Below are 24,214 nucleotides of genomic sequence, written 5' to 3' on the forward strand. Positions count from 1 at the left end.
CGGATTTGGTCATTTAGAATGTCACAATGATGTCATCTTTGGTCAGCAAGTAGAGCACACCTGCATATTTTAGTTTTGACTAACCATAGTTTTTGAATATTGTTGACTGAGTTGAGACTTTATAGAGGTATTCCATTGTGTAATGTAATACAAGTTGTCTTATTTGCAGATATACGATCTGTTGTGTGTTAATGTTGTGCTATTTGTTCTCCCCCATTATTATTCTATATTAAAATGTTCAGTAGACTTTTAGATGTTGAATGTTCACATATACCTCAGTCTGGTTTATGGATAAAGGAAACACCTTGAATTCAGTTTACAGCATTTGTGTTAAAGAAGACATTTGGCATAAATAATATGTATCCTAGATTTATTGTGTTTTTAAGTAATGGGGGGTCTTCGGTAAGTGGTAATGAAAGAGCAGCAAAGAGAATATTGGAAATGATTGCTGTGTCCTGTTAAGCAGAGTGGATGGAAAGCCTGCTTAAAATATTGACTTGTAAGTACCAGTAATTACATGTACAGGAAAAATGGCAGCTTATCACCTGGGAAATGCAGAAAATGAGAATGTTCTCTTCCAAGTTGATTGTCTTTAGGTGGCACATTGTGATGACTGGGTAGGGAGGAATAGTAGCAACTGGGGGGGGGTGACATGGCCATGTCTGATCTGGAGTAAAACCTAAAATGATAGTACATTTAAACTTCTTAATTTTCCATATAGCTACTTTATCAGCCCTCACACAGAAATGTAAAAAGTGTATTACTTAACCAGTGCTACAATGTAAATATACTGTCTCTGAAGAATGTTAATTTCTGTGCTGCAGGTCTCCTCGTCAAGAAAATGCTAGTAGATGCATGGAAAGATCCTGAAATGCACCCTTTGATTAACAACACAGAGGGCATCGTATTTTACAGCGTACCCCATCATGGCTCTCACCTTGCAGAATATTCTATTAATGTTCGATTTCTGCTTTTTCCATCAGTGGAAGTGAAGGAGCTAAGTAAAGGTAACAACTTAATATACTTACTTTCTGAATTCTTGCACCCCAGATTTATTGACCAAGTACTATGTTTATTAAATGTTGAATATAATGGCTCTTTCAGTTTTTCATTTTCCAGTACCTGCTTTATGTTCTTCAGGGTCACCTGGGATCCAGAGTCTATACTAATAATCAATGTGCATAAGGTATATAACTGGTCCTGGATGGTATGCCATTCCATTATGCAAATATGTCAACAACTGAAGATAGCGAAATGGATCCACAAATATGCAAATATGTGCACACACTGGTAGAGGTAGTTTCAGGACAACCACTTCAATTATCAGCATGATTTTGGAAAGTCGGAAGAAAGAAGGCACTCCAGGAAATGAGGGCACATAGAGAACCTGCAGACTGTACCAGGAAGGTACCTTAGTCTGGAACTAATCAAGAGATCCAAGATTAATGTCTTCACCCTCGTTACAGTCCAGAGTGGAACCTTATTAATGTAAATGGTCATGTTCAAAAAAATATATATATTGTATGAAAAATGAAGACATAGATTTAGAGGTATATGCAGTGAAAACTCGAATGGTTGACACTAAAGTGTTATTCAGTAAATGTCATTGTGAGTGGTTTGGTATTGTACTTTGCAGCATGATTGAGTAATATTATACTCCATTTTGGTGAAGGTTTTATACCTGCACATGTGAAGGAAATGTCAGAGGATATTAGGAATCATATTGGTGGTGGTAATATTACTTTAATTGTATAACAGGTAATACTGTCTTGTCAAGAAAATGCTAAGTAATGTATCTAGGTAGCCAGCCAGATAGCTGACCCCCCCATAGCTGACTCTACCACACCACTTATTTCATTATTTAGACCTCTCGTCCATCTTCATATTGGCCACTTCTGTATATGACACATTCAAAAGGTGTCCTTTTCAGTGAAAAAAAGCTTCTTTATGTTGTCCTTTACTCCAGGGATTCCTGTGGACAGCTTTAGAGCAATGCTGCCTTGTACTACACCATCTTTTCTCTTAAACTGCAAACCAGCCTTTCATCTTATTTTGTGTCTAAATCATGCCTCCAATGTTTGATTATTTTGTTTTAACGAAAAATAAACTGTTCCCCATGTTCAGAATTAGACCACGGTTGCAGTAGGCTTATTCTGCCCCAAATATGTCCATTGGCCAGCTTTCAAAGCACCAGAGCAGCTTCCACATTCACTTATCACAGTGGGGTATCAAGGAGAGAAACACAAAGCAGTAGTTAGGGCGCCAAAACGTAAGAGCTTTCTTGATGCTGAAGTGCGCTTCTACTGCATGCTTCATGGAACTGACGATTGGCTAGTCGTCTTTCAAGGCTGAGCAGATAAGTACCCTGCTGGGGGAAATCTTTCTGTGTTGTCACTTTTCTGAAGAAAAGCTGTTTATTCTGTGAATTAATCTTTTTATACTAAGAAATTGATTTTTATGGCCTGTCATACCTTCTTAAGGGGATCTTTACTTTCTGAATGCTCGTGAAAAAAACAATGTAAAAATCTATTTTACTGTTTATGTTCTACATAATTATGTAGAATTACTATGTTGGGGATAGTACATTTTGCTTTTGGGGACTATCATTTGACTTTTTTTTTCATCATAATCCATACTTTGTCAGGAGGTTTACTGACTCACAGGATGCACTAACTGTCTTTTAGGCTTCTTTCTGTGCTAAACCACTTGATCATTTACCAGTCTTATTGGTTCTTCCTTCTCCCTTCCAAAAGAAAAATATTTTGCAGGAGTCTTCCTTGCCTCAACCACCAATGGGTGGCTGGAATTGGTTCCTCAGACTGCTTATCAGTGTCTGTTAGTCTCTGTGGGGTACATTCTTAGTAAGGCACTAAGTACCAGGAGTTGTATAGAGCCTATGAAGCTGTAGGATTGCTCATAGGTTCATAGGTTCATACTAGGCTATCTGCCCTAGGGCATTTATAAGTCTAGCCAGAGTGTGTGTGGCTTTCACCACCCCTTAGGATGAGAATACTATACCCATTAGTTTGCTGTGCCTCTGTCCAGCAGTGATACAGAGATGATTCCCGGGGTAAACCTACGATCTCCCATCCACTCGTCAAGATTTCTCTTGAACAGAGTCAGTGAGGGGCTCTGCCTCACATGGACTGGGATTCTGTTCCATAGTGTAGGGAGTCTCTGGGTGATGAATCTGTCCCTCCAGCACGTCCTATTTATATCCGTGTTGAGGTTTAAGTCTCTTGCTCGTGGCTCTGGTGGATTTGGATTTTTGAGGTGGAGCATGTCCATTAATTCGGGTTGGACATGGCCTTGTATGTCAGGCACAGATCACCTCTGAGCAGACTGTATGCGACTGAATAGAGCTGGAGTTTCTTCAGTCGGGCATCGTATGACATATGTTTGAGCCCCTTTATCCTTTTGGTGAGGAACTTTGGGGTCTTTCCAACTGCTGCAGGTGTCGGGTAAGGTACATTCCGAATGGGGCGGTGTACTCAATCATTGGTTTGATAAGTGAAGAGTACAATGACCTCTCCTGATCTGGATGTGAATCCCTTCATGATCAGGTGGGCAATGTAGAAGGTCTTCCTAACCACTTTGGCAATGTGAGTGTCAAAAGAGAGGTTACTGTCAACTTGGGTCCCCAGGTCCCTGATAACTTCTTCCGTGTTTAATGGATTACCACCTATGTGGTAATTAGTTACCTTGTTTTTCCCAAAGGGTATGACTGTACATTTTTGGCATTTAGCTTAAGGCCATGGCTCTGGCACCAGTTATCCATTTCTATGAGACCTCTCTGGAGGATGTCTGTGTCTGATGGAGTGTCAATTATGGTGCCCAGTTTGCAGTCATCTGCAAATTTTGTCAGCCACAATCCCCCTATGTTTGCCTGCACTTCAGAAAAATAAATGCCGAACAAGAGGGGCCCAGGACTGAGCCCTGTGGGACACCGCCGTGACCGGCTTAGAGTCTGACATGGCACCAGCAACTCTAACCCTGTGTGTTCTGTCCTTGAGCCAGTTTGCAACCTATCTTGTGACATATGGGTTTACATCTAAGCTGGTGAGCTTTTCTATGATGCCCGAGTGGGGTATTGTGTCGAACGCTTTTGCTAGGTCAAGGTAGGCTGTGTGAGCTGCCTTACCTCATCAATGGCCTTAGTGACTGTTTCAAAAGTCGACCAAGTTCAAGAGGCAGGATCTGCCCTTGACAAAGCCAAATTGTAGGATCCAGTGTCTGTAGGTCCCCAATGTCTTTATTTATGAGTTCCAGTATGATCCTCTCCATAGCTTTGCAGACAAGGCTCGTCAAGCTTATGGGCGGTAATTTCCAGGGTCCGTAGAAGCACCGCCTTTGTGGAGTGGGACCACAGTTGCTGCACGCCATTCTTTGGACGTATCCTGTAGTAAGGCTAAGATTAAACAGCAGCCTTATGTGTGGGTTTAGTTCCTCATTGAGTTCGTGTAGCACACAGCCGGGACACTGTCCGGTCCCATTGATGCTGTGTTTTTGCTTTAGAGAGCAGCTCTCACCTGGGCATCTGAGATGTTTGGGAGGCTAGACTCTGGTGGGATAGATATTTCTCCTTTTGGGGAGGGAGGAGAAATTTGCACTGAACCTGTCTGCCAGTATGTTGGCAATGTCTGTGGGTTCAGTGATTCTTTTATCATTTTGGACTAATTCTGAGCATATCTGGGAGTTTCCACCCAGGTTTCTAACATAGCTAAAGAAGGCTTTATGATTGTCTTTTGTGTCATTAGTGATTTTTCTCTCAAAGTTGGCCTTGGATGATTTTATGAGTGATCGTAGTTTTTTGCTAGTATTGATCAGTGATGCCTTCCCTTTTAGGGATTTTGCTCTGTCATGTAGTAGCTTTCTCCTCTTATTGTAGAGTTTGTTTATGGCTGGGGTCCACCAGACCGGGCGCCTGCCTTTGGTGGAAAGGAAAACTACTCTTGTAAAGCTTAGATTTTAAAAACATGGCAAAAAAGTAATGGGAATTATATTGAGGTGTTGGCAAAAGTGAAAGTATTGCAGAATGCCTGGAATTTCACAGAACAAGATGAGAAGAACTGCAAAGTGCAAAAATAAGGGAGTATCTGGATAATAAACATGATTTTAGTAGGGTTGCTATTAAACAACTATTTATTTTGATGACAAAGCCAGAGCACACAGATGTTTAGCACATGTTAAGCAAAAAATGGTTATCAAACTCTGGGAGCTTACAACAGGAAAAGTAACCCGAATCTTGTAAAGCTATTAGAGATATTTCAGACATTTTATGATCATTTGTATAAAGCACAGGGATGGGGAGACAAGAGAAGACAAATGGTATTTATAGAAGCTTTAATTATACCAAGTTTAGAGGCAGATGAGGCTCAGCAAATAGCTAAAATAGGAGCAGATGAGAGAAAAACAGTGATATATATAATCAACAAGGTGCCTAATTCCCAGTATAGTGCCCTTGCCATATGTCCATCTTTTTTCAGTCTCCCAGGAAAAGAAAACAATAAAATTAAGAATGTTAGTTCTCCTGCTTATTTAACTCTTGTCAGGAAAGACTTGCTGGGTTTGTTAAGGGATTACTTTCTTTTAATGTTTTAAACCCAGTTTCTTCACTGACTACAAGTAAAATAAAAAAAAAAAAAAAGATTTCCCTCTCATTCAGGCAGCATTTCCTTGTCAGAACAGCAGAGAATTGGGGGGTGGGGGGTTCTTCACTGATTTCCATTCAAGCTGAAGATGGACTCCTAGGGACGTGTTACTTCAAATTTCCCTCCAGAAGACTTGTCTTTTTCTGAGAATATAGCCAGCATAATGTATTTCAGTAGAAACAGAATGAAACCCCATTTCCCCGCAAAAGCATTATGATGTATTGCATTTGGAGTTTCCTCTACCTGCAGTTGCCTTCCTATTTTATCAGCTTAGGGAATGTTTTCTTAAAAACTGGCAATATGCCTGGCAGCCAACCTCCTGCTTATAAAAAGTCTGATACGTTGTTAAAGTACCTCAGACTCATAAAATATCTGTTGCTTATTCCTAAAGCAGACCCTGTAGTTATTTCCTTATCTAAAACTTCTGCTGCTAAACATATCGTCATTGATAACCCTGTTCTGTTTGACAAGGATGGATAAGCCTTTGATATGTTTGGGGGAAAAAGTTTATTCTACTGCTACTTTAACTTTCAGAATTTTGAACTGCCAGGCTGACATTTTGAAATGTTTAGTGGCGTCTTTGAGAACATGAGAAAGTTAACTGTTAAACCTTCCCTCTTTTGTGATTAAAACTTAATTGAATTCCTTAATAGTGTCTGCTTCTCATGTAATCAAACACTTTTTTAAGCGCATTTGTGATCAATTCTTCTTTCGACTTTTCCCAGTTAGGGGTCGCCACAGCGGATCACCTGTCCGCTCATGATTGGCAGTGGAGGTTTTACAGTGTCGTGTTGCCAGCCCGGCACCCAACCTTCTACAGAAGGCACACACATGCACGCACTCACACCTAGGGCCAATTTAGAGTGTCCAATCCACCTATAGCATGTCTTTGGGATGTGGGAGGAAACCAGAGCACCCTGAGGAAACCCACGCGACCACAGGGAGGACATGCAGACTCCGCACAGAAGATGATGCTAAATACAGAGCTGCTGCTGAGTCAGTTATGGGAATATTTGCTTAGCAACATTCTTAAAACTTGTCAGAGTTTTGTCATAGACAAGGAAGTGCATAGTAAATTGCTGAAAGTTTGCTTACCAGTGATGTACATAACTGGGTTTGAATGCTCCTGAAAGAGATTTATTGAGAAAAATGTTGCACCATGATGCATGTGCTTAAAAATACAGTTGAAAGACATTATCAGAGCAAGTATTTATTTATTTGTATTTGTTTTCCAGGGTAGAGCACTGATCTCCATGGACCTTTTTCAGACTCAGCCCGAGAACATTACTGAAGAGTATGACAAAATTGCGACTAAAGTTTGTAACTCCACAAAGTAAATTACTTCATTTTAAATGTAGAAATAAAAACAATGGAATGTAAAGCATTGCTTTCAATTACATGTGACTTGGCAAAAGCTGTGGTAAATTACCCATGTTTAACAAAGCTTTACTTGTAAATGCAAAGTGGGGATATTTTTGAAAAAAATTGGGAAGTGTATTTAAACAATGTTGTAATGAGGAACTTTGTTCCACTGGCCTTCTGACAAGAATAGGTCAGGCAGGTCTGAATTGTGCAGTGGTAATGGTGACACATGCTTTAAACTGTAATCTAACATTCTAAGCAGTATGTAAAGTGCTAATGACAGGTTCAGTGGTGTGTGGTACTTCATAAACTGTTCAGAAGTACTGATACAGACAAGTAAACCCAGTTACATTTTAAATTGTCATGTTTGTCCTGTGACTTGCAATGGCATACTTTTGGGATGTTTTGTGGCATGTAAATAAACTGTGTTAGTATAGGAAACACAGTCACATGGGAGTCTTACAGTGAAAGAAAAGTTGATTGTATGGTGAAAAGCTAATTACTTTATACTGTAGAGAGAGTAGAATTTTAACAAGCTGTTGAAACAATTTAGAGTATAGTGTGTTGCCAAAGTAAAAAGGAAAATACTGCTTACATAAACTAGACTTTTTCTTGCATTTGTGAATTCTAATGTGTTCAGAGCAAGTGAAAGTCACTGCCTACTGCTGCTTTCCTAAGATAACTGTGTTGATTTGAAATAGTCTGGTAGGAATTGTGTTCAGCTGAAAATGTGTTGGGAGGTGAAAATAAAGGAAAAGTAGGATGAACTGTGTGCACAGCACATTGGCAAATAATATCTTAATGGGCTTGGTATGTGGCAGAATATACATTCATCTTACTATGTGTTGTTTTTGACGATGTGTATAACTTTATGCAGCACTGGATTGTATTTAAGTGCTGTCTGAACAGTAGTAAGGTATGTAACTTTATAAAGCATTGCTGTCTGAACAGTAGTAAGAAACCTGTGGTAAAGTATTTGAGACACCCACGTAAAAAGCAAGTTGTCTTAAGGGAATTTCTAATATTTAGTAACTGGTATACCTATAAGGAGTATTTGCCTTTGCCCATACTGTGACTTGCTGTAGCAATAAAAATGATGTAATGTGATCCTATCTCGCCTACATTCTCTACAGATGGGTTCGGAGCCGATCCTCGGCTCCAACTCGGCACGCTATACAATAGCACGAAGTATCTTATTGGCTGAGTTACCTCATATCCCAGGATGCACCACTACTGCTTCCACAGATCTCGTTTGCCGCTTCTACAGCATAGACGTGGTCTCGGACTTGGGTGAGCTAAGTGCCTCTTAGTGATTATTTTTCTGTCAGAATTTTCGCTAAACTTACCCAAAAGCTGTTTTAACAGCTACTTATTGTTGTGTGACTGAGTATTTTGAATTTTTGTGGTGAGATTGTATTTTCTTCGAGGATCCCGTTTAAGTAGAGGGGCCTTGCCTAGCCCACGCGCCTTAGTTAGAGCTGTTTAACAGCTACTCATTGTGGAATTGTGCAGTTTAAATTTTTTTCTGTGGTAAATTGTATTTTTTTCTTGTTGGCAAGTGATCCCGTTTAACTTGGAGGGACCTTGCCCTAGTCTACGTATTATTTTTCTGTTAGTAGTCAGTGTTGAAGTAGATAGCCATGTCAAAAGAACATAGGCCATCAGGATTTAAAAAATGTTCGAAATGCAACTATAAAATGTCCATTACGGACGATCATTCCTTATGTGTATACTGTTTGGGGCCGAAGCACCTTTAGGAATCCTGTAGCGTTTGCCACGCTTTTTCCTCTCGCGTGCTCCAAGAGAGGAAAAATAAGTTGATTTTGAAAGGGCTTATTACCCCTTCCTTTGAGGAAGCCCTATCTTCTTCTTCTTCCCCGTCGAGGAAGAAAAAATCTTCGGCTCCGACCAGCCCGTCTGATCCGGCAACAAAAAAGTCAAGGCAGGCTTCTCCGTCGGCTCCACGGACTTCAGAGCCGAGGGCGGAACGGTCTGCCTCGATGTCTCCAGCCTCGACTCCTCTGGCTTTGGAGCAGAGAGCTCGGGCATCGAGAGGCGAGTCATCTCCATCGGCTCCACTGCCTTCGGAGCCGATGAAGGTTGCCCGCTCAGACTCTTCCCCTTCGGTGCCGAAGTCCACATCAGCTCCGAGGGAAATTGCAGTGGTGCTGGAATCTCCCTCGGCGCTGATACTTCTCGAAACCATTCGGAGCCGGTCCCCCAGTCTTTCGGAACCAGCGGAGAAGTCGACTCGGACCCGGTCGGTCTCTTCTCGGTCCTCGAGGATGTCCGATTCGGATGTAGACGGGGTGCTTCAAAGGCTTTTTCAGTCTCCGGTCTTTCAAAAGTTGGTCTCTGCTCCAGCCCAGTTGGCTCCGGAGCCGGTTTCCCACCCTGCCTTCTCGGTTCCTCCTCCAACAGCTTCGCGCGCTGGAGTCGGTGTTGGTGGAGCCGGTGGAAGTTGTCGGGTCGGTTCCGACCCTAACTCCAACCCCGCCCTTCGGGTCGGTGTTTGGTACGCGGACCTCCTCTGTCGGCCCCGGGGGGGGCGCTTTGGGACCGATCCTTTCGGTTCCAAGCCTCCCTCTCGGCGCGTCGGCGGCGGGAGTTCCAACCGCTGTTGTGGCCTTGGGGGTTGAACCTTCTCAGGACTCTGGGGGTCCCGCCTTCAAGGCCATGAGGAGTGCCTTGGCCAAATCCTCTCTGGCCACTTCTACCATCTCACCACCACCTTCCCTTGGCACGGAGACTGGTTCCTTTGCAATCCCCCTGTCTCATGACAGCGGAGCCCTGGGGCCTGAGGTTACCCCCATTGGGGGTTCCCTTCTTCCTGGAGGTCCCTCTGAAACGTCTTCGGAGGAACCCCCGAGGAAGAGACAGTGCAAGGGGAAGCACGTAGACTCCCCTGATGAGTCTCTCACCTCGGATACCGACCTCGATGATGCGGAAGAGTCCCCCAAGTCGTCCTCGGATGATGTATCCTTTGCGGACATCTTGGAAATCCTTAAGCAACAAGGAGACTGGCAGTCCAAACCCCCTTCTGCTGAGGAGTCGGTGTTCCTCAAGGCCTTCGGGGCTCAGCCCTCCGCCTCCTGGGTGTCTCCGCCCTTCGATGAGCTCCTGGATTTGATCTCTCGAAGGGCGTGGGAACACCCAGACTCTGTTGAACCGGTGCCAGCTCGCCCCAATAAATTCCTGTCGGCACCCCCGGATAAGGATTTTCTTTCCAAAGGTGTGGCTGTAGATGCCTTGGTGGTGGCATCTGCCACCCAACAAGATGTGGCAGAGGCTTAACGTCCGCCCATCCTCCTAATAAGGAGTCTAGGAGCATGGATCGACACGGAAGCACCCTTGCTTCAGCAACCTTTACATTAAGGTCTCCGAACTACTTGACGATTTTACGAGACTGCAGAGGATCTGGTCAAGGAGCTGGATACCCTCTCCGGTAACTTACCTGAGCAGTTAGCCCAGACGGTTAACTCCCAGTTGGCTACCCTGTCCTCCCTATCCAACTCTTCCATGAGGCTCATTTCGTATGCAGCCGGAGCGAGCAGAGTGGCGGGCACAGGTGTTGCTCAACGGAGACAAGCCTGGCTACGCCTGTGTCACTTTGCGGAGGCCTTTGAGTCTTCCTTTGCCGACGCCCCCTTCGATGGGTCCTCCCTTTTGGACCCAAGGTAAAGGACACTTTGACTCGCTGCGAGTAGGAGGGTAAGACTTTAACTGCCGTAGGGGCCCGGTTTTCCACTCCCTTCAGACATTATCCCAAGGCTCGAAGAGGAGGGAAAATGTGGTTCCGTAAGTCTCAAAAGCCTTACTCATCGCAGCAGAGCGATTCCCTTCTAGAGGCAGAGGAGGGGAAATTTTTCAGGAGACGCTGTCCCAGAGGCGCGGAGGCCCCGCAACACTGGAGACCGCGAGTCCTTTCGTGGCTCCTCCTCCTTCCAGCATCCCTGAAGGAGTGCCCAACTGTGCAGCTCCGGAGCCAGTCGAGGGTCGTTTTTTGAGGCACCTAAAGGCCTGGGAAAGTATCACTCAGGACCAATGGGTGCTACGAATCATCGCCGGAGGTTACACCATTCCCTTCTCTCAACCCCCCCCACCATCCCAAAGAATCCCGGACCTGCCACCCAGTCAACGGGATCTGGCAGCCATCGAAATTTCAAAGCTGCTTCAAAAAGGAGTCATCCAACCTGTCCCCGCAGATCAGGCCGGATCAGGGACTTGCTCAAGATTCTTTTTGGTACCAAAAAAGACCGGGGACTTGAGGCCCATTTTGGATCTCAGCAGGTTAAACCGATCAGTGAAAAAGTCCAAATTCCGGATGGTCACCTTACAAACCATTCTCCCGCTTCTGGAGAAGGGTGTTTGGATGTGCTCCATAAATCTCAAAGACTCCTATTATCACATTCTGATAGATCAGGCATTGAGGAGACACTTGCGCTTCAGCCTAGGGGGCAGTCATTTCCAGTTCCGTGCACTGCCCTTTGGTCTCACCACAGCCCCCAGGGTGTTCACCAAATGTTTGGCAGTGGTGACTGCTCACCTGAGAAGTCTAGGATTCCAGGTGTTTCCATACCTAGACGACTGGCTCCTAACTGCCACCTCAAGGCATCTACTCTTAAAAACTCTAGCAGCCACTATCTCCCTAGGCAACTCCTTAGGAATCACCTTCAATTGGACAAAATCCGTATTGCTGCCATCACAGCGTATTCTGTCTATTGGTGCAGAAATAGACTCAAGGCAGATGCGAGTCTATCTTCCTGCGGAAAGGATAGCAACATTTCAGTCTCAGGTTCGGGCATTATCCTCAGATGTCGCGCTCCAGCGAGAATGGTCCTGCAGCTGTTAGGTTCCATGTCAGCCACCATTCTTCTCGTCCCCTTGGCAAGGTTGCATATGAGGATACTCCAGTGGCTCCTCTCAGTCCAGTGGTCTTATCAAGACCTCCCCCTCAGTCACCACATATTGATCACAGAGACATGCAAACAGGATCTTCGTTGGTGGCTTCTTTCCTCCAACCTGAATCAGGGGCGACCCTTCGTTCCCCCATCCCCCTCGGCCACGTTGACTATGGACACCTCCCAGACAGGGTGGGGGGGACATTATCTGGACAGGTCGTTCCAAGGCACGTGGCACTCCGACGAGAATCTTCTCCACATCAATATCCTGGAAATGAGGGCGGTGCTTTTAACGTTGCAAGCATTGCACGATCACCTCCCCCGGGGGACGATTGCCATTCAGTCCGACAACATGATGGTAGTCTGGTACTTGAACAAGCAAGGAGGGACCAGGTCTTACCCCCTTTGCAGAGAGGCCATGAAGGTATGGGATTGGGCGATTGCTACCAAACACTTTCTAGTGGCAACACACATTCTGGGGACATCCAATGTGATAGCCGACAGACTGAGCAGGACTATTCTCTCCCCTCACGAATGGTCCTTGAATCACAAAGTGGTAACACAGATTTTCACCAGATGGGGAGTTCCATGTTGCGATCTTTTCGCAACTCCCCTCAACGCAAAATGCCAGCAGTTCTTCTCTCTCATTCCAGTTCCGGGGGAGATGCCCAAGGATGCTCTGGTCCAACCTTGGCCCTCCAGTCTGCTATATGCTTTTCCACCGGTTCCCCTTCTCCCCAAGGTGATTCAGAAGGCGATTCGCTTGGGAAGCAAAATGATTCTAATCGCCCCATACTGGCCTCGTCAAGTTTGGTTCCCTTTTCTTCGCAAGTATGCATTGGACGGTCCCTGGTTCCTGGACCAAGTTCCGGACCTCCTGACGCATCAGTCAGGACAGCTCCTATCAGTCCCTACATTCATTGAAGCTAGCAGCTTGGCTTCTCCATAGTCAGGAGCCATTCTTTCGACCCTGAAGTCTTGCATATTTTGTCCTCGGCCCACAAGACTTCTACAAAAAAAGATGTATAGCAGTAAATGGAAGAGGTTTGCTATTTGGGCCCAACTCCGAGGATTAGACCCTATGACAGCTTCGGTGTCAGAGGTTCTGAAGTTTTTAACTTCCTTGTTCAACCAGGGTTGTTCGGTGTCTACCATCAAAGTTCAATTGGCAGCTATTTTCAATTTTCACGAGAACGTAGAACCACCTTTAATGAGCAATAAGTTGTGCAAAGCCTTTATTAAAGGAGCTTGGCTTCTACGGCCCACTATATCTCATCCCGCACCACCGTGGGACCTTAACGTAGTGTTAGCCGCATTAACCGCACCTCCCTTTGAGCCGGCAGCAACCTGTGACTTGGAATTTCTTTCTTGGAAGACTGCCCTTCTAGTTGCTATCACATCAGCCAGGCGAGTTTCAGAACTTCAAGCCTTATGTGTCAAACCACCATACCTGGTATTTCACAAGGATAGAGTATCTCTTAGACCAAACCCATCCTTTATACCAAAGGTTTGTTCTAACTTTTGTTTGCAACAATCACTGGAATTACCGTTTTTATTCCCTAAGTATACAAACAGAGCTGAGTATACCTTTCACAGCTTAGATGTGCAGAGACAATTATGTTTCTATTTGGATAGGACACACCAAGCACGAAAATCAGATCAACTGTTTGTGTCTTTTTCAGACAATAAATTGGGCAAAGCAATCACGAAAGTCACTATTGCCAAGTGGATTAGACTGTATCAGTCATATTTATCGCATTTCAAATAAAGAGCTTACAATTCCAGTGAAAGCTCATTCTACCAGGGCTATGGCCACTTCGGCAGCCTTTCATTCCAAGCTCTCTATTAATGACATCTGTGCGGCTGCTACGTGGTCTTCTCTACACACCTTTATTTCTCACTACAAATTGGATGTGGCATCTAGGGGTCGAGCTTCCTTCGGTTCCACGGTTCTCCGGACCGTTTTCCAATGAGCCACCCAGGAATTAGGTGCTAGGGACGCTGTCCCATCTGTAGAGAATGTAGGCGAGATAGGATCACATTACATCTTTTAGTTATGTACTTACCATAATTTTAGATGTATGGGATCCATCTCGCCTACATTCCTAATAACCCACCCTCCTTCCCCCTGCCTTGGAGGCACGGACGGTCCGAATACAACTGTTTCCTCTCTTGAAACACCTGGCAATCTTATAACAACAGTCTATGTGTGTGTGCATGTGTGCGGACAAACAAGATCTGGGGAAGCAGTAGTGGTGCATCTTGGGATATGAGGTAACTCAGCCAATAAGAGACTTCGTGCTATTGTATAGCGTGCCGAGTCGGAGCTGAGGATCGGCTCCGAACCCATCTGTAGAGAATGTAGGCGAGATGGATCCCATACATCTAAAGTTATGGTAAGTACATAACTAAAAGTTCTTGACAGTTAAAGGGTAGAGCGCTGATCTCCATGGACCTTTTTCAGACTCTGCCCGAGAACATTACTGAACATTACTTGTGATATTTACGGCGGTGGGTTTGTCTTTTGAGCCTTGCCTAAAAAAGACACTATGGGGGTGGCAAGAGCCTTGGCCAGTATTCGAAAGCCTAAGGGTGACAGGTGCAAGCCATCTCTAGCGAAGCAGCGTGGCTTGTTGAGCATGTCATCCCAGGCGGACAGACACTGGATCCCCTTTGAATGACACCAGAAACTTAGCCAATTGTTGAAATCGAGAATTTATTTCTTTATACCGTGGTATCATTCTTGGTGAGGGCAGGATGCTACTCAGGGTCAGGGTCATACCAGCCTGGGCTAGATGATCAGCGAGCTCTTCCATGTCTGTTTTCATGTAGTCCAGGGAGGTACGGATCAGGTCATTCACACCAACATGGACAATGACAGAGTCATATTTGTATTTGTTCTGGAGTGACCTGAGTGCTTGTGTTATGTGGCGGATCCTGGCACCCGACAGGCAGCTAACAGTAATCTTCTCCTTATTCAGCCTAGTGAGTGGGACGTCAGTGTGCCTGACTATAGAGTCACCTGTTACTAGTATGTTGGGTATGTTATTTTGCCTTAAGGGCTGTGATTGCATGGCACACTGGTTTTGTGAAGTATGTGTTTCATGGTTTGTGTTGCTGGGTGGAGGTTGCTTGGATGTCTGCTTTGGTGGCGGTCTCTCTTGCTTTTGCAGATTTTTATTTAGAGCCTTCGAGTATGTTTTCATGTATTTGTGTGTGTTTTTTGCCAGTGCTGGTTTATTGGGTCTATGTGAGACTGGTGGGTGTGTTGCAAGTATTTCCCTTCTCCTCTTGACTGTCTGATCCAGTCTTGGGTTGAGAGAGCTTAGCCTCCAGTTAGGCTGTATAATTGCATCTCTGGCATGTATTAGTGTTTGGTGGTAGGAAGAGAGGGTTGTCTGTGTACATGAGGCAGTTGTAACATTGCCTCAAAATGTCCAAATTCACCAGTTGGACTGGAGAGCACACCTGAAACTGCCCTGTGTACATGCCTGGATAGGTACAGTGAACTGTTTTACTGGATGGCTGGTAGGGTCGAATAGAGAGCCTTGTCCTTCTGTACAGTACAGGAGGGTCTAGTGCTAGGGTTTATAAGTGCTTGCTATGAGTTTTGAGCAAGTGCCTGGCTGAGAAATGAATGGCTTGAGTTGAAAGTTTGTCTAGTTCCGAGGAAAAAATTGTAGAGGAGACTTTGTGGAGCTGGGAATAGTTTTACCCTAGCTAACTTCAATGACTTAAATGCTGGACAGAGGCACAGGGAACTAATCAAGGGGGGTGGCAAAAGCCAACACATTCTGGCTAGGCTTATAAATGCCTTAGGGCAGATAGCCTAGTACCTACCTATGAGCCTAAAACATTCCTGTATTCTTCCCTTATAAGGCTCATTATTGAGTACAATGCCCCTTTCTGCAAGTACCTCACAAAGCACATGCAGCAGCTGGAGAGACCACAGAGGTTCCTCACCAGGCGAATCCAGGGCCTCAAACATCTACCATATACTGGTAGGCTAAAAACCCAATCCATCTACTCTGTTTCATACAGACTCCTCAAAGGTGACCTCTGTCTGGCATACAAGGCAATCACGGACCCCACCTTGAAGAAACTGCTGCATATCCACAAGTCAAGCTCCGCTCGAGTAACCCACATGTGCGGCCTCAACCTGGTCTGTGACATCAACAAGACTTTTTGGCGGGACAGATTTGTGTCCCAGAGACTCCCTCTGTACATCAAGCAGAGTATCTCTTTACCCCTTTTTCAGCACAACCTGGATAACTGGATGGGAAAAAGAAAATATACCACTGGGATTCCACCCATTTCCCTGCTGGACAAGGACATCAGGTGCTGATTTGTCTAAACATGGGCTAAGTTCTTGGCTAGGCTTATAAGGGCCTCAGGGCCAATAGCCTAATAACCTCCTATGATCTTGGAAAAGAAGGTTTTCTGTTGGGTTAATGCTAAAGACATGCAACATTTGTGTTTGTAGCAAAATCACTCTGCCATAGCTGTGATAACATTTTATGAAACTTAAGTTCTGAAATGTGATGATTATAAAAGTAAAACCCTCCGACAGGGAAAAAGGAATTTAATTGATGTGTAAAGCAAGAAGTGTGGATTCTGAAAGTAAAGCTTGTGACAGTGAAAAAGAGCATTCACTGCTGTAGAAAGTAACAAAAAAGATGTATGCAGACATAGTGAAAGTGCTATCACTGCCTGCATTAAAAAAAGAGAGGATAAAGAGGTAATATGTGAAACAGTGCCTGTGCTGCTTTCATGGAGGATGAACAGATGTTAAGTTATAATAAGATACAGCAGCCTGGGTTCACAAACGAAAGTGATGTGGGGTGAATAAGTCTAATTACAAGTAGTCCTCTGGGTACAGTACAATGAAAAATGCACTGCATCAGAATATATCTGATAAGCAGGGACAAGTGGTGTTTGCACTCCATCTAGACAAGTATGCAGAGTGAAACTTTATTTGAAAGTGATAACCCTAGCTGTGAATTTTTAAAGAAAGAAGGAATAGGTGATAGTGAGGAACAGAGTTTTTTAATATGTTCAGAAATAAATACTTGTAGAAAAAACAGAAGACGATTTCAGGAAATCTGTTTAAGAAACAGAGTTCACCAGGAAGAAGAAAAAAATTAGATGTTCACTTGACGTTGTTTAGCTTTACAAGAAAAGGTCAAGGCATTAATTGAGAACGTAGAAGTACCCAGGGGGTGCTGCTTCCAAGCTCAGAAAATAAGTAGCACTGGTGGAACAAATACTTTGTAAAAATGAAAGCAAAATGACAGTTTTAGAAAGGTGGTGTCTGATCCTGAGCAGCAGAAAAAGCAGCACAATAAAACACATGGTTGACTTGGCCAGCAGACTCATGAATTTTCTGTACAAGTAGGAAGAGTAGAACGAAAGTTAACCCTGAAAGAGCTAAGTCAGGTAACATTCCACACCAGAAGGAAAACAAGCCAAATGGCCTGGTATTGGAACTTGAATGACAATAGAGAAGTCCGTTACAGATTCAAGCTGGAATTCTGTGTTTACACAGTGAAAAGAAAAATTGTGGCAGGAGCTCCATAAGATTAACAGTGCTCTGCTTGACCTAAAAGCAAAATGTCAGAATGTACAAACTGAAAACATGGTACTAGAGGCACAACTCCAAGAGACTGAAAACAGTTAAGCACTGTATACAAATTCTTGCTCATAATAAAAATTAGCCAAGGTTGTACAACAAAAGAAATCTAAAAGTATAGAAAAAGGCAGACAGTTGTCACTGATCAAACCGAAGCTCAAAAACATGTATGCAAACATATACAGAAATGTAATAACAGTGACTTGTTGCAATTAATCAACAAACCCAGGAGCTAGATCAAAACTGCCAAAAGAATGAAATTGTTATTAACATGCTACTGAAAGAAAAGAGAAAGCTGCATTGTAAATGGGTGAATAGTATGATTCTGTTCTTAAGCTAATGTGCAAAAATTGGAAAGGTGGAACTAAAATCCAAAGCAAGTCTTTGGGGAAGCAAGCAGTACATTACAAGAATGTCTGTTGTTCCTGGGTTCTCATGCCAAAGTAATAGAAGAATGTGATACTGCTATAACAGTCCTGCAAAAGAAAAATAACTTCTGTTGTTTTTTTGAGAAAGTTAACATTTGAAAATTGAGAAGGGTGACCAACATAGAAAACAGCAGAGATGCTCAGAATCTGAAATACCTGGAAACCAATGAATAGAATTCTACTGAGGACCAGGCTAGTATGACTTGGTAAATCAGAAACATGGCTGTAGAATCTGAAGGAAAATAAATGAGCCTACATCCAGCTGGAAATGTGCAGAATGTCTCAAATATACTCATAGTTGAATATTCATGAATTCTCAACCAACAGACTGTCTTGTACCTGAAGTGGGAGAGAGTTCAGTGCAAGCACAGAAGCTAAGGGTATGTCAGGCAGCTAAACGTGACACTACAGTAAAGAATATACCCGTTGAGAGACTTTTAACTGCAAATATCTAAGGTATATCCTGTGTTTCATGTCATATTAATAGTAATTGCACTGATGTTCTAACTTCTAACAAAAGCATTGGCTATTCTAGTTCACAAGGAGAGATGTTTTGAGAGAGGATGGTGTACGGTATATTGAAACTAACTCTGTGCGTTGTTTCAATTTAAACACATCACAACAGGCATAAAATAGCTAACCATCTGAGCTATGGGGTGGTGGTAGTTTATGTGGTATAGTTTTCCTCAGCGCTTGCTGTGTAGTATGAAAGCTGCAACCTTGCAACATTGCAGAAGATTCTACATTTACAAGTACTGAGTTGTAGTACCGGGACTACAGGAAAAGGTAGAGGGAACTTGTTTTTTATATAACCCATATTATTTCACAAAACTGATTACTGTAATTTGTTTTTTTATATTTACTGAAATTAAGCATTTTTTTCTATTTGCTGAAATGAAGTATGTCTTTTGATTTTGGTTTAAGTAATGATACTATTATTATGGAGTTTATAGACGGCTGTTTTCTTGACAGAGCCTGCAGTGTGTTTCAAAGGGTTGTGAATGTACAATAATATGTACTATTGGACCTAAAAATTCTTTGAAAATACTAGCTACACGTGCGTGTATACACACACACACACACACACACATGTGGCATTCAGTAGTTTTAATGATAACGAACCAGTCTGTAGAAACAGATTTCCCAGACGGTAAAGCTTTATTTACATGGGGCAATGGAAAACTTGCTTCCTTGAAGCGTCAAGGGAAACAAAACAAAAATAAAGCCCAGTTCTTTTTTAACAGCTTCAGCAAATAGTAAATCAGAATTTAATGTCACCAAACAAGTAATAACACACAGGTATGCATAAATTTCACTTAAGAGCCCTTTCCTTTTCAGGCTTCTAGGACATATTCCAAATTTATACATCAGGAATAGTTTCTAGCTCTCTTCCTCCCTTGACTTCCCTCAAGACACCTTGCCACCCTCTTTCTTTGACCAGTGACTCATGGAAGACAGACGTCTAACATCTTTTCTTTATCTTTTATAACTCAAGGACAACTTTATTTTTGAGGCTTGCCTGCGTGCTTTGAATTGTCCTTAAAGGTAGTGTTCTGTATTTTCAGTAGCCTCAGGAAGCCACCATTATGCCATATGTCTGCACATGTGATTGTATGAATATATTTGTTCGTGTGTGTATGATATATCAAACAGCAGATGGTCAAACACAACTGATCGATCACCAGCTGATCCAAAAGCAAACATTTAAACATGTTTTTTTTGCAGAGGAGAAAACCCGTCTGCACCATTCATACCCTGCTAATTGTATTTACCAACTCTAAAATAGTAATTGGTTCAATGTCAAACAGCACATTGTGTTTGTTTTTGCGGGTATATACCAACTCTGAGATTGCATTACAGTAGGGAAAGGGTAAATTCAGCAATCCCCAATGTACTGCAGTCTTGCACTGAAAAAAAGCTGGTATATAAGATCAGCTGATTTTCAATTGGATGTACTGGCCTTTTCAACAACTGATTATTAGCAACGTGTCTGTCTGTCTGTCTGTTTGTGTGTGTGTGTGTGTGTGTGTGTGTGTGTGTGTGTGTGTGTGTGTGTGTGTGTGTGTGTGTGTGTGTGTGAAGAGAGACCATCATCATTTTCCAACATTTCTGTATAGCAGTAGTTTAATCTGACTCAAGATGTAGAACTTAAGAGGTTTGTTAGCCAATTATAATTGTTTTGACTAAAGTATGTCAAGAAATTCATCTGGAGACTGAAGCTCAAAAGGTGAAACTTTACATTCATTTTCAGAATGCTAGTAGGTTATTATGTTTTGATCAGGGAAGCCTGATAACTCTTGAGTAATATCTGGAACTTTAGCTGCTAAAGAATGCTATGAGATACAGACAAAAGTGCAAAGCTTTTGCAATTTTTAAAGCTGTAACACACGTAGCACTGCAACAGACAGAGCAAGCAGCCAGAAGGGAAACTCACCCTTTATAGACCACAAGTGTGAAACACTGTTACTTCACCATGACACACACATTGTTGTGAATTACAGCATTTAAAGCTGTTATGGCTTTCCAACACTGTTTTGTGATAGCTGCCTTGTGTTCTAGCATGAGACTAGAACACAGCTCCTCTGAAAGGTGCAAATCAGAACTAGTTATGCATTTTTTTTTAATGTTGGCAAAGTGCATAACAAGTTATTTTTCCAGTTGTAAAGCATAATCAGCTTGATTGGTATACATCACTTACGATCCGTTGCAATTATTTTTATAATGCTGTACATCACAAGGGTAGCCAGGAGCTGCTTCGAAATCTACCCAGATGTGTTGAATTACTGTTACAGTGACCCTCCATGAAGATGATGGTAGAAGTCCGTACTAAATTATTTACTTAGTGTACAGTTAGGGATTGAGATACTGCAGTGAGTCCCTGTATATCCAAAAGCAAATGGCACCCTACTCAGTACTAAAGAAATTAAAATTTCCACCAAAATATAAATATGTTTGATAGGATAATCTATTATTGTAGTATAGTTTAACTTGGCATCATTCAGGTTGATTATTGTTTAGAACTGATGTTCCATTTAATTAAATTAATTGGTTACTGAGGAAGTATTTAAATGTAGTGGCATTAGAGAAAGTTGATTATCTCCATGTTGAAGGCACTATATGCCAAATTGCTAGGAAGAGTAAAAGTTTCAATTTAAATTTCCATTTCTGTGGGGATTTTTTCCTGTCAGCATAGTGTTTGTGGTGTTGACGCAAAGTATAAATAGAAGCTGCTGATGAGATAGATGTCTCTCCCAGAGAATCACACTTATATGCAATAGATTTCCCTTGGATGTAAAACAAAGTAGTTCCTTGATTGTCTTAAAGGATAAACTGGATAAATGTGTGGGCAGTCGTAAATACACCCTGGGTCAGGCTCAAGTTGCCATTGAATGAGGTCAAATAAAAGTATTAAAAACATCCTAGGTGTGTCTCTCAAGCCCTCATCAAAGTGGTTTGCAACTGGCGGTTAATTATTCAGTGTCTGTAACTGTTCACATTTGATCTTGTGGCTAGGATGCAGATGTCCCTTATGGTCAGTAGCCTTATATTCATCTATGAACAGAGGAGCTTTATTTAGGCATTTGAACTTGAGTGTAATCAGCACCAACCTGACCAGAGGCAGGAGGTAAGGTTTCCTAGCAAACTTGGGGACCACTAAAGCAATGCATGCTGTGTCTAAAATATCCGATGCTGTTAAATAATTGTAAGGTAAAAATGTTATTTTGAATGCTTTAAATTATTGTTGAAGCATTTAGAAGAAGTTTTGCAAAACGAGGAGACATGGAGAGTTCAGTTTTAATGAAATTCACTGCAGAATTAAGGACTGTAATCCATGGTGGGAGAATGAGTGAGTGTCAAGCTACTGTTTTTGAAATGTTGGCAGACCTTATGATAATGGAGCATGCAGCCAGTAAGTATGGACATCTGTTTATTGAATTATTATGGGAGTGGATAAACAGTGACCTCTGTCTGGCCAGCAGGGCACAGCTGATAAGGAGCAGGATGCCTAGCTCTACGCATCTGTATAAGGAGTCCCATGAAGAGGACAATCATGAACTCCACACCGTTTTCACAAAGAAAGGGGCAGAATGCTGTCTCAAGTGCATCTGTGCCTTGGATTTAAATGTTTTTAACATAACCATGTGGCATATGTGATCTGGATGTCCACAGCCGTATGTTGGAGAACAAAAGCCATATGTGGTAGCTAACAGAGGTAGGCACAATGGTAGTGGTGGGCTGTGGTGTAATTGTGTCTGCCCTTGTTTGTCACAAAGTCCTGTTCGTTATCCTATTTACATGGTAGAGAAACCTTTGCTAAGAGTGCTACTGTATCACACACAATTGTTGCTAAATTTGCAGTTTGAGAAGAATGTTGCCTGCCCTGGCAGTCCACTCCAATTAGAGCCATTGTAGGGACCCTTTCCAAGTGCCATTGGTCAGTGCTAATTTGGACTGTAAAGGTAGTAGGGATACAAAGAGATGGCTGGTTTTGATGATATCCTGTCAGATGTTATAATACATTAAACTAATGTAAAAGCTATATTTTATAGCACTAATGCCACTGTGTTTGACATAGGTAAATAAAACTGTTTTTGTTACTGTAGTTCACTGTCACATATTTGTTGCCTTTAGCTGAAACTCTCATTGCTTTGTTGTTTTTCAGATTCACCTGCTCTGAAAGAACTAAATGATGATTTCCTTCATTTGGCTAAGACAAAAGACTTCAAGCTGCTAAGTTTTACAGAAACTTTGCCTACTACCATAGGCAGCATGATCAAGCTGCATGTAGTACCAGTGGAATCAGCAGGTAGTCATGTGTCATTATAAAAAATATTTATTTACAGATAGATCAGGGTTTCTTAGGAGCTTTAATCTTAAGTGACTTGCTGAGGATCCTAGTATGGTGATTAAGACTAAAGGCATCAAACCTGGAAGTACAAGAAATAACTCATTAGCAATTTTTGCAACTCTTACTATTTTGTATTGTCTGACATCATTGCCCTACCTTTACATTATGTTTGACTTTATTACTAGGTGCCAGCAAGGATCTCTGAAAGTAGTCAACTTGAAAAGATGATGGCATCTCTTCTTTCATTGTTATAAAAAGCCAGTAGTATTCCACTGTGAGTGAAGCAGTCACTGCTGAGCAGCCTGACCCACACACTGTGTGAGGAACAGGACTAACAGAGAATGTATGATAAACAGCATAACTCTTGTAGCCTCAGGACTTGTGGTGCTCCTGACTGTTATCTACAGGATGTCTTGGCAGAGACTGCCCTAATCACAGAAAATTAGACTCCTGTACCCAGTCTTTAAAGTTTTATTTGATGGATTAGCATTCTTTTCAAAAGATGTCTTTGTCTTCACTGTATTCATCCTTTTAGTTGATATGGTTATGGCCATATTAAGAATCACTTTTACTCTTCCAGGAATTGTGTGTGTGAATTATAGATGTTTTGATTGTTCTTACTGTACATATTTTACACGAAGAGCAATCCTGTCATTGCATAGGGTGTGTTTTAAGTTGCATTTTAATACAACTTCTTACCATGTCAGTTTCCACCACATTGCTTGTTTCTCAGTATCATGACCAAGGAGGTGCAGCACCATCCCCCAGAACTAAAGTGCTTGAAAACCTCAAGCTGAAGGAAAAGGGTTCAGTAGCTATGAGAAAATACCATAACACATTTCTTGGCATGGAACTCCTATGTGAGTGGAGGTTGCTAGGAATTGGCTTACCTCCAGAGGTCTGGGACCTTATAAATTTAGGAAGGATGTCAAAGCTAGCACACAATAAAAAGGTAAGTAGGTGAGAAGTGGAAATCCTATTGGGGGGAGAGAGTGCATTCTAAATTAAGGATGAAGATAGAAAAAGGAATAGAAAAAATAAACTATAAGAAAAGGTACGGTTGGTAGGGGGGTGCATTCTAAATTAATGATGAAGATAGAAAAGGAAATAGTAAAAAGGGTAAGAAGAAGTAGAGTAAAAAAGCAAAGCAAGGATTTGCAACCACATAGATGTCATAACTGAGAAATGTGAAGATTATGATGAAAGAGAAGGGAGGAGAAGGGGGATATAAGGAGGCAAGTAATGTATTTCGGCTTTTCCCAGTTGGGGTCACAACAGCGGAACTCCGGTCTGCTAATGATTGGCAGTGGATATTTTTGGTCCCGAGGTGCCAGCCCAATGCCCAACCTTCAAGGAAGGCACACCCATTCATATACGCACCTACCTGCATGTCT

General features: G+C 42.5%; 1 protein-coding gene across 1 annotated transcript in view; it reads left to right on the forward strand.

Moving 5' to 3' along the window:
- Positions 1–24,214, forward strand: part of SERAC1 (serine active site containing 1) — a gene marked incomplete in the record, with an annotated part of 923,851 nt that overhangs the window by 866,199 nt on the left and 33,438 nt on the right. Inside the window, 2 exon segments of the mRNA XM_044063262.1 lie at positions 825–1,007; positions 22,635–22,778. Coding sequence (XP_043919197.1) covers positions 825–1,007; positions 22,635–22,778 — 327 coding nt within the window.

This window comes from Protopterus annectens, chromosome 1.part0 (assembly GCF_019279795.1).
Source record: "Protopterus annectens isolate FY-2018-M chromosome 1.part0, PAN1.0, whole genome shotgun sequence".
NCBI lineage: Eukaryota > Metazoa > Chordata > Ceratodontiformes > Protopteridae > Protopterus > Protopterus annectens.